This window comes from Colossoma macropomum, unplaced genomic scaffold, assembly GCF_904425465.1.
Source record: "Colossoma macropomum unplaced genomic scaffold, Colossoma_macropomum, whole genome shotgun sequence".
Lineage (NCBI taxonomy): Eukaryota > Metazoa > Chordata > Actinopteri > Characiformes > Serrasalmidae > Colossoma > Colossoma macropomum.
Window position 1 is genome coordinate 4,344,316 of NW_023494800.1, and position 11,654 is coordinate 4,355,969.

The window sequence follows — 11,654 nt, forward strand, 5'->3', positions numbered from 1 at the left end:
TGTGGACAGAATCTTGTTTTTATGCTGGTCCTGAACAGAAAAGAGGGCGAGAGAGCGAGAGAACAGTCATTTGTTTACAGGCCTCTGAGAAAAGACCTTTGACCACAAATCAGAGAGAGAGAGAGAGAGAGAGAGAGAAATCCTGCTCACGTGAGTCTGATTCTTGGCGTGCAGTCTGACATTGTTCACATTCACCGGGAGATGAAAGTAGAAAAGGCCTTTTATGAATGCTTTGTTTTTCACAGCGAGAGCAGAATCCTGTTCGCAGCTTTACCCACTCCACCCTGGCCAAAACACCAGGAGGGACCACCACCACCTCTCCTTTCCACTGGCTTTTCATGTGAATGTATTACTATTTCAGTATTCTGGTGTCTTTCTTCATCTGCAACTTTTAAACGGCTGTATATGTTCTCCGTACATGTTAACGTGTCACTGAGTTGGGGGAAAGAACAAGAGTCCATTTGACTGGAACGTGTTTATAGTAGTTTGGGATGGTATTGATAAAATTCAATACCATAATATTTTCCAAATATATCACAAATGATATTTAAAAGACGGATTAAAACTGTGTGATTTTGGTCACGAATGCAGTCACAGAAGAGAACTGCAAATCGTGAAAGTACTCTTTGACTGTGAGCTAAAATCTGTGAATATTCATCGTGACATGCTTCACAGCTGCTGGTTTAGTGCCTTTGCGACTGGCTCCAAACTCTCCTTCCTCAGTTTTTTTCGGTAGAGCAGCTTTATTTTTTGGCAAAAAAAAGAAGCAGAATGTCATCATTTTCTTGCAGAAAATCTTTATCAATTAATCTGACCTGCAGCAAAAATGGCCAGGAATTTATTTGCAGAAGTGTACAGTGTTACATGAAAAACTGATTTTCCTCACTATTTCCTCTATTGAAAATAGTTTGACATACAACGTTGATTTAACAACGTACCATTTACTACATGGTCCATATATAAACAACCCATTCTGACGCCACAACATTTACATTCATCTGCCTATACAGCCTACAGCAGTTTAGCTCCGCACACTCACGGTGAGGTTAAAAGGAGTGTTACAGTCCAAACTGCTTTTTGAATAAAGGCATAATACAGGGTCAGCCTATCAGAACAGAGCTCATTTACATATAACAGTCTTAAAGACACAGTAACAAAAACAGCCTGTTTAATTCTAAGGGACAAAGAGAGGATGGAAAATGTAGAAATTAATTATGATGGTTTAACTGGGGAAAAAAAATATAATTCGGGAAAAATGCAGGACACGGAGGCACTTTATCACATTAACCTGGCATCCGCTTCTATGTGTAGAGACGGACGAAGTAATTCTAGACCAGGAGTCGCAACCTAAATGTTAAGAAGAGCCGTTTTGTCGTTTCAGCAAAAATCAAACCACCATAGGAGCCACAACATTTTATGTTCATTTTACCATCTTGGCTGTAAATATGTCTCAGTGTGTGCTAATGTACTAGTATAGGCTAAAAAAATTAATACAAATGAAAACATAGACTTAGTTTACTCTGCTTTAAGCTTTAGCTCAGCTATAGCTGCTTTTCTCGCATCTCTAGCAGGAAACTTTTCCACAAAAGTAGAACAGTTTCTTGTAAAACGTCTCTCAACATTCAAATTTTTACGAGGCTGAAGTCGCTTCTCATTCAAATTTTCCTGCCAGGTGCACCATTTAAGGCGGAACGGAAGAATCTGAATGAGAAGCTGAATTCAGCTTTGTGATGTTTTAGTGTTTGACAGTTTCTTGTTGCACTCCAGCATTTAAAAATTGTTAAAACTGTGTTGAACGATCAGCAGAGCTTCATTTTACTGCAAAGGAGGATTATTTTATTTTTACCTACAAATCTAATTCTGCTGTGGAGCCACAACAGGGCAGTAAAATAGCTGCATGTTGCCGACCCCTGTACAAGGCTCAAACGTAGCCTTGCATTCAAAGACAGAACAGAATTCAGCAAAGAAAGGCTGTGTGTGGGCCTGTGTGCCTTGTAATAGAGGTTAATATTTACAGTCCCACCGAACGGTTGGTATAAAGCAAACAGACTCAGATGTGTAACTCGTTCACTCTACACCTCAAACCGGCCTGTGGGTAAACAAACCATAACACCATTTTCACTCTCAAACTCCGAAATGCAAAACATGGCCTTAGAAACTGGAGCGCAAAGAGAGCACGAAGGAGAAAAGGACGAGAGAGAGTCAAATTGAGCAAGACAGAGAGAGAGAGAAGCAGCAGCCACTCACAGTTACTCGATGATGATTTCTTTTACACACAATAGAAGGGTAAACACTATTCGGAGCTTCCAAATACGGCTCATTGTGTTAGTGTCCATTAGTCTTCAGATTCTAAACGCTGGCTAAGAAACAGCTCTCCGGTCGCTGTCCTTCACATAAACAACACGTCAAGTGGCTCTGGGCTTTTGAAAACAATCCGCAGCGACGTAAAACATCACAACAGCACTTCACAACCTCAGTGAGCTGCATAAGCGAAGGCTGTAAAACAGGAATGTCTCTTCTTTGTTGTTTGGTTTAATCCAGACGGTCATAACAGGTGAATTTAATTACTAAAAGGTGCACCTACTGCTGAAACAGGCGTTCAGTTGTGTACACAGTTTATGCACTCCGCATACAAAAGCAGTGACCAACAGAAATGGCCACAGTGGCACATGAGCCTGAAGTCACCATGCTCAATGCCAAGCGTGGGCTAGAGGGGTCTAAAGCCCCCCAGCATTGGGCTGTGGAGCAGTGGAACTGTGTTCTCTGGAGTGATGGAGCTCCATGAGTCCAGAACTGACCATCCAACATCAGTACCTCATGGCTGAATGCAATCAAATCCTCACAGCAATTACCAGAAAAGTAGAGGCTGTTACTGCAGCAAAGGTAGGACAAATTTCATGTTTAAGGTAAATTCTACCAGTTTTTCGAAAATACTTTTAGGCATAAACAGAGTATTTCAAAGTGATTTAATCTGAATGGTTCACTGTAGAGAAACATACTAATTCAGCTATTTTTCTCAATAATGGTGATAGGAACCAGGGGCCGTTATGTCTACAACCTAAATATAGTCATTTTATTTATTTTCCAAAACAGTAATGAGTGAACCTGCACATCTTTTGAGTTTTCATAGGAAATGTTGGCAAAACAAGCTGTAAATCTGAAAAAAAATTACGTTTTACACCAAAACCTTCTGAGGAGTATAGCAAAAAACATTGTCTCAGACATCAGGCAGCATATTCATAACTTCTTTGTCTAATAACTTTCTGTGAATTAGCTTTCAGAGGCATTAAACTCTTCAGAGGGCAGCGACCGTATTACAGAAACTCTTTCTGTCTTAAGTTAAGATCTGACAGGTCAAGATAAGATTTTTCACAAACTCGTATTACAGAAGCAAATCTGATCTTAATTTAGGAATCTTATCTGACAGCATCTTATCTCAAGGTAAGAAATCTTAACTTAATCAACTGTCGCGTCTGTTACCTAGCAACCGACAATACGCACACAGCTGAAACGTAAACACGTAATCAATGAAATCAAGCTAGTTAGCCAGGTAGCTAACATTAGCTACCGTTACTGATGTAAACAAGGTCAAATAAGACTAAAGCGAGATAAACTGAAAATTAAGAATATTGTGGCTGCGCTTCCTTCTGTTCATCAGAGCATCACCACTCTCAGTTTCAGTCTCCATTTCCCAAACGCTTTAGCCGAGCGTGCTAACGTTATTCCTCCTAATAAACAGACACACGTTCAGCTCTGTCTCCTCATTATTCAGCACCATCACTGAAATATTTTGACGAGTTTTCACCAACATTAACAAACGAAGGTAAGAGGGACGGTGGTGATTGTGCCTGCAGTGTCTGGGTTCACAAGTCAAAGCACCGTTCTCAATAGAGATAAATGTATTGTCATTATGCTAGTTAGTTATAGGGAACTGTGCTGTCTGTTCCTGCACAAAACAATAGAAACAGACGGGTAACCAGAAGTTAAGACAGATCTGGGGTTTATCTTACAGTTAGGACAGAATTTAGAAAATTGTGTGTATTTTTTTTTATTCACACTTTTCTGTAATAGTGTTAATGGATAAGATTATGAACTTAAGCACTGTTGTTCTATAATAGCTTCGGTCCTAAATTCAGGCCTAACTAGTTGTCATGGTGACTACGCAGATAAGATTTCAGACTTAAGAAGTTTCTGTAATAAGGCCAGATATCACTTTGTTTTTACCTCTTAACCATTTAATCTGGCAGAAATGCTGACAAATTGGTGGAGTTCCCCAATAACACCCTTGATTTCAGAAGAAACACTGGATGAGTGGATGTCTACAAACTTTTGGACACACAGCTCAGATATCCTGCTTTGGGAAATAACCCCCAGGACTATGAGGCCATTTACCAGCTCGAGCACTGGCTAATTAGCTAAAGTACTGAGGCAGGTGAGTTAAATCAGGGATGCTAATCTGTGCGGCGCTCTGACCCTCCAGAACTGCTCTGAAGATATGCTTCGCTGAAAGCGTACCCATGGATTCCAAACATTTACAGTTTAATCATTGAAAGCAAGGGGCAAAAGGTTGCAGGCAAACCTTCAGCTCAGCCCGTTTCTATGACGACCAAACCTTCGCTCCATTTTTTTTTCGCTCTCCTCATGCTGCCTTCCTCCTTTTTGGCAGTGACGCAAGAAAACAGTGGCAATGTGTGCTCGTGGAGGCCCTGCTAAATGTCCAAATGTGGCGCCGTCACCTGACTCGGTTAGTTAATCTTCGACAATGCGCAGAATCCACGTCTCGCTGCGTGATGAAATCAGAGCCTGACTCAAATCACAAGTAACCAATGTTCCTTATTGAACACAGATGGAAAGGCAAAAGCACTTCTGCCATGCAACAACGTCTGTCAGCAGTCTGCGATTATCACACACCTCAGTCACCATGATAAGAGCTCTACCTGCACCAAGCACAGGTGATAACACCACCCTCCACCCTGCAGACTCTCTGTGCTTGCCAGGTGTGTGTGTGTAAGTACGAATGGCAGAAAATAGGCCACAGACTGTCTGTGTCTGGCAAGTCGCCTGTGTCTGAGGACAGCGTCTCCGTCGCTGCTCCTCTCTTAATGCCCGGCATTGACTCTGTTCACCTACCTGACTCTCTCCTGCTTTCCAAAAGCCACACAGGTCGCAGTCAGCCCAAAATAACACTAACGCTCTGACGATCTGTTCAGTATTTACAAAGTAAACATTCATCTAAATCTAAATGTTAGGAAAGGAGGGAGTTTTAGAGTCTAAAGAATTGGAGCTCTAGAACTAAAGCAGCTGAGAATTCAGCTCTGATTCCAATTTGAGCTCTAGAACCTTTAAGTTCTAGAGTGAGTGTTAGAATCTTGAGAATTGGAGTTCGAGAATAAAAGTAGCTCAGAGTAAATCTGTGATTCCAATTTGAGCTCTAGAACCTTTAAGTTCTAGAGTGAGTGTTAGAATCTTGAGAATTGGAGTTCGAGAATAAAAGTAGCTCAGAGTAAATCTGTGATTCCAATTTGAGCTCTGGAACATTTTAAAGCTCTAAATTCAAACTGGAGTTCTACGATCTAAAGAACTGGATTTCTAGCTGATAGTTCTAAAGCTTAGCATTCTAACTGGTGTTCAAGAATCTAAAGAACTGGAGTTTTTGAACTGAAACAGCTGGGAATTCTAGAGCTCTGTATTCTAACTAGAGTGTGTGAATCTATACTACTGAAGCCCTAGAACTGAAACAGCTGAGATTTCTAGAACTCTGTATTCTAATTTAAAATCTAGGAGCCCAAAAACTGGAGATCTAGAAGCAAAACAACTGAGAATTCTAAAGCTCTGTATTCTAGAGTGTGTGAATCTATAGAACTGGAGTTCTACAACTGAAACAGCTGAGATTTCTAGAACTATGTATTCTAAACGAAGGTCTAGGAGCCCAAAAAACTGGAAATCTAGGACCAAAACCGCTGAGAATTCTAGAGCTCTGTATTGTAGCATGTGTGAATCTATAGAACTGGAGTTCTAAAACTGAAACAGCTGAGATTTCTAGAACTCCGTATTCTAACCGAAGGTCTACAAGCCCAAAAAAACTGGAGATCTAGAACCAAAACAGCTCCGTATTCCAATAAGCCTGACCCGCAGAGGCGGGATGTCCCAGGGTTTGCTTACCGTGATGACGGCCTTGCTGAGGCACAGTGAGCCCCTGCACCCGTACTCCCTCTCATCCTGAGACTTGTAGTAGCTCAGAGTGTTGTTCTTGAGGACAACCCATCGGTCCTGCCAGCCATGGATGTAGTTAGTCCACTGTGGACGCAGAGAGAGAGAAGAACAGAGTTAGAGCAGGACTGACACCTTCATGGTGGTGCTAGACGGTACTGATAAAATTCAATATCACACTGTTTTCTGAACATACCAACGTATCAGGGGACACTTAAGCCTAAGATAGTATTAATAAAATTAATAAACCATGCTTCCTCAGTGTACTACTCAACACTACAGAATGTCTTACAAACCAGCTTATTTTTATCAGACAATAATATCGCAATATCGGCTGATAATTGCTTAAAATAATAGCAGCATTGGACAGCTTTGGTTTAGATTTGATTGATATCTCAAATCGATTTTTAATAACATATTTGTCATACTCAAGAAGAGCGGAATGCTTAGACGCTACAACACATTTTAATCATTACACTGCATTTGCAACATTACATTTCCCATAATGCTAAATCAGTTAGATTTAGTTCCAGTTTCTCCATTTATCTTGACATCAGCCAACTCCAATATTGGTTAATCCTTACTGGACTGTTCCACTTCTCCTAAAATTATACCAAAGGGAACCTTACGTAATACTGAAAATGCCAACAAAACAGAAATTGCAACAGAAAATAAGTAATTACATACAAAAAGCTATGATTTATTGTATACTTACGTAGGCTGAGCTGCTCTTTCAAAACAATCTGTAGCAGCCAGCAAGTGAAATATTACATTTTTGTATGCAAAATGGCCCAGCATGGGCACGTTAGGAGACTTACCAGCTGCAACACTTCATATATGACACCTGACACTCAAGTAAACCTTCCATCACTAAACAAGCACACGCTTCCCCTTCACAAACATGCTGCAATATACACCAATCAGGCGTAACATCATGACCGCCTCGTTTCTACGCTCATTGTCCATTTTATCAGCTCCACTTACTATATAGGTGCACTTTGTAGTTCTACAGTTACAGACTGTAGTCCATCTGTTTCTCTGCATACTTTGTTAGCCCCCTTTTACCCTGTTCTTCAGTGGTCAGGACCCCCATGGACCCTCACAGAGCAGGTACTGTTTGGGTGGTGGATCATTCTCAGCACTGCAGTAACACTGATGTGGTGGTGGTGTGTTAGTGTGTGTTGTGCTGGTCTGAGTGGATCAGACACAGCAGTGCTGCTGGAGTTTTTAAACACTGTGTCCACTCACTGTCCACTCTATTAGACACTCCTACCTCGTCAGTCCACCTTGTAGATGTAAAGTCAGAGACGACAGCTCATCTGCTGCTGCACAGTTTGTGTTGGTCATCCTCTAGTCCTTCATCAGTGGTCACAGGACGCTGTTGGCTGGATATTTTTGGTTGGTGGACTATTCTCAGTCCAGCAGCGACACTGAGGTGTTTAAAAACTCCAGCAGCACTGCTGTGTCTGATCCACTCACACCAGCACAACACACACTAACACGCCACCACCACCACGTCAGTGTTACTGCAGTGCTTAGAATGATCCACCACCCAAATAGGACCTGCTCTGTGAGGGTCCGTGGGGGTCCTGACCACTGAAGAACAGGGTAAAAGGGGGCTAACAAAGTATGCAGAGAAACAGATGGACTACAGTCTGTAACTGTAGAACTACAAAGTGCACCTATATAGTAAGTGGAGCTGATAAAATGGACAATGAGTGTAGAAACAAGGAGGTGGTCAGAATGTTATGCCTGATCGGTGTACACTGTGTGTAAATTTCATGATGAATGGACTAAAAGTGACCAAATGACTAGGAAAAAAGTCTGGTTCCATTGACTTACATTAAAAGTATAGTATGTTTTTTCCTTCTCCTGTAAAAATACCATTTTGGAGATACGTGGTTTCCTTCCGACAACAGCGATAAGCATTCACACCTGATGGTGGACGATTTAAACTGCTGTCTCTCCCGGAATACGCATGACTCCAACAGGAGATCCAATTACAGCAGCTACATCAGCCCTCCCGTTTAAAGCATTTAAGGGGGTTTCTGTAATGACGTTTGAGTCAAACCTCTTGGGCCGCCTGGCACAACCAGCGTTTAGCTCAGCTAGAGCAAAGCCCCTGCCTGGAATTTCAAGCAGGAGCAGCTTCAGAATGACCTCTAGTAACCCCGGCGAGGAGCTGCTTGTCCAAACACAGCCTGAAGGCGAATTTCATTCAAATCTGTGTTGCCTGTCAGCTCCCTCTTCCATCCTGGCATGTCAGTAAGTTGTTTGTATAGGGCAGGTAGGAAATTACTAGCCCTGCAGGCAGGTTAACGGCTTGGTGGCAGCATTACGCTTCACTGGTTCAAGCTAGTGAGTGCTGGACATGGACGACACATGGCCCAGCTGTGTTTAATACACATTAAAATGCTATTTCGGCAAAAACAACATTAGACACTCCACTCTGGAGCCTAGATCAGTTGTAAACAAAGCCGGAGTTAAATGGGCGCATTAAGTTATCATGGGTTTAGATCGGCTCAACGTGGCTGTACAGAACAAAAACAAGGGAAAGGAGAAGCAGGAGGTTTACGGATTATTACTAAGATTTCCTTTCCTTCTTACGCATTACGGCTGAGGTTTTCACCCCTTCTCTGAGGGATTAGTCTTGAGTTTTTTGCAGGTTTTTTTAGAGATTATTCCCAAGGTTTTCACCTCATCATACGGCCCATTTTCTTACAAACTGTTAATGTTTTCACCCTTTCATTACAGATTATTGTTAAAGTCTTCACCCCTCAGATTATTACTGAGGTCTTCCCCCTTTTCTTTCAGATTATTACTGAAGTCTTTACCTTTGTACTTTACATTGTTATTGAGATATTCAGTTTCTTCCTTCAGATTATCATTGGAATCTTTACCCTTTTCCTTCAGATTATTACCGAGATCTTTATCTTTTTCTCAGATTATTACTGAGGTCGTCCCCCATTCCTTTCAGATTATTATTGGGATATTTACCCTTTTCCTTCAGATTATTACTGCTGTCCTCACCCACTTTCTTTTAGATTATTATTGAGATCTTCAACCTTTTCCTTCAGATTATCACTGAGGTCTTCACCCTTTTCCTTCAGACTAATACAGAGGTCTTCACCTCCTTATCTTATTTCTGAGGTCTTCACCTCCTTTCCTTCAGATTATTACCGAGGTCTTCACCCTTTTTCTTCAGATTATTATTGACATATTTACCCTTTTCCTTCATAATATTGAGAGCTTCACCCTTTTCCTTCAGACTAATACAGAAGTCTTCACCCCCTTCGCTTAGATTATTTCTGAGGTCTTCACTCTTTCCCTTCAGATTATTACTGAGGGTTCAACCCTTTTCCTACAGATTATTATTGAGATATTTATCCCTTTTCCTTCATATCATTGATAGCTTTACCCTTTTCCTTCAGACTAATACAGAGGTCTTCACCCCCTTTCCTTAGATTATTTCTGAGGTCTTCATCCTTTTCCTTCAGATTATTACTGCTGTGCTCACCCACTTTCTTTTAGATTATTATTGAGATCTTCAACCTCTTCCTTCAGATTATTACCGAGGTCTTCACCCTTTTTCTTCAGATTATTACTGAGATATTTACCCTTTTCCTTCATATTATTGAGAGCTTCACCCTTTTCCTTCAGACTAACACAGAGGTCTTCACCTCCTTAGATTATTTCTAAGGTCTTCAACCTTTTCCTTCAGATTATTACTGAGGGCTCAACCCTTTTCCTGCAGATTAGAGTGTATATCTTCAACCTTTTCTCACAGATTATTGAATACTCGTTACTTTTCCGTTATTACTGAGAGATTCGCTTCTTTCTTGCACCATCATCCCTGTTCAGATTTTAACCCTCCTTCCTACAGCTGACACTGCTGAGCACTTCAACTTCTTTCAAATGACTTATTTTCGCCCTTTCTTGCCCCCTTTTCCTCCTCCTGCCCCGAGGTGTGTGGGTCACCAACCTTGCTGAGGACTCCACTGAACTCGGCCACCCCTCCGTGCGGTCCGGGATCAGCCTCCAGGTCCTCCTCAGAGCCCGAGGAGTTCCAGCTCTGGTTGTCCGACATCTGTTTACCGTTGGGCAGCGGACTCGAGTTCATCAGGTGCCGGTGGCGAGGCGCGACGGCTCAGCGAGAAAACAACCAAAAACCGTGAACCCGGTCGGCCAACTTGGCATCTAATATCCCTCCCGAAATCAGATACAAGCTGAAAAATAGCGGCCCGGTGCTGATTTCAGGAGAATATAGGAGGATAAACAGAGCTGGCTAGCCGTCCGTTAGCTCTAATGCAGGAAGCTAACAGAGCTAGCCTTCAAACCCGCCCCTCTGTTTCTTCTTTCAAAAAAACGGTCACACCTTTACGTGAGGTCGCTGTAACCCTCCTACAGTGGTAACTACAGAACATTCAGGCGTCTTTGAGCAATACGATACCGGAAACAGTCGCGGAAAGGCTATAAATCTATGTTAAATCGAGCTCCTCTGTGTTTTTTGAGGAGAAACAAGCGGCGCGTTTGAGCTCTCAAACCAACGCCATCTTCACTGACCGAATCGCGCTTTTGAACCGGTTCTTTTCGACGAACCGATTCACCGAAGCCCAACTGAGTCGAACTTGTTTGTGGCGCCTACGCAACCTGTCTGTCCTCTAAGAACATCCGAATAATGACTTTTTGTGGTTTAGCTTAAAAAAACAACAAGATAAATCGTTTTTATTGGAATTAATTAAATAAAAGATTATTCTTAATAAACAAAAAATTGAATTCAATTTTAGTCCCAAGTCCCAAGTCAAGTAATAACTGTGTCAAGTCAAGTGGTCATATTGCCATGCGTCAATATAACTTGCATGCATTGAAGCAAAATGTCATTATTCAGGCCCCAAACGCACAACAGCAGGACATTACACGGGACTGCATAGAGTGCAGATACACAATAGAGTGAAATGAGTGCAGAATGTACACCGATCAGGCATAACATTATTATCCTTGTTTCTACACTCACTGTCCATTTTATCAGCTCCACTTACTGTATAGGTGCACTTTGTAGTTCTACAGTTACAGACTGTAGTCCATCTGTTTCTCTGCATACTTTGTTAGCCCCCTTTTACCCTGTTCTTCAGTGGTCAGGACCCCCATGGACCCTCACAGAGCAGGTACTATTTGGGTGGTGGATCATTCTCAGCACTGCAGTAACACTGACGTGGTGGTGGGGTGTTAGTGTGTGTTGCGCTGGTCTGAGTGGATCAGACACAGCAGTGCTGCTGGAGTTTTTAAACACTGTGTCCACTCACTGTCCACTCTATTAGACACTCCTACCTTGTCAGTCCACCTTGTAACTGTAAAGTCAGAGACGATAGCTCATCTGCTGCTGCACAGTTTGTGTTGGTCATCCTCTAGTCCTTCATCAGTGGTCACAGGACGCTGCCCACAGG

The 11,654-nt window shown here is 42.0% G+C and overlaps 1 protein-coding gene across 2 annotated transcripts in view; it reads right to left on the bottom strand.

Moving 5' to 3' along the window:
* Positions 1–10,784, bottom strand: part of LOC118819955 (ceramide transfer protein) — an 83,322-nt gene extending 72,538 nt beyond the window's left edge. For both annotated transcript variants that reach the window (XM_036587991.1, XM_036587992.1), the window contains exons 1-2: positions 10,193–10,784; positions 6,163–6,297 (exon numbers count right to left, since the gene is read on the bottom strand). In XM_036587991.1, coding sequence (XP_036443884.1) covers positions 6,163–6,297; positions 10,193–10,330 — 273 coding nt within the window. In that variant the 5' untranslated portion in view covers positions 10,331–10,784. The remainder of the gene's footprint in view (positions 1–6,162; positions 6,298–10,192) is intronic.
* Positions 10,785–11,654: the final 870 nt, after the last annotated feature.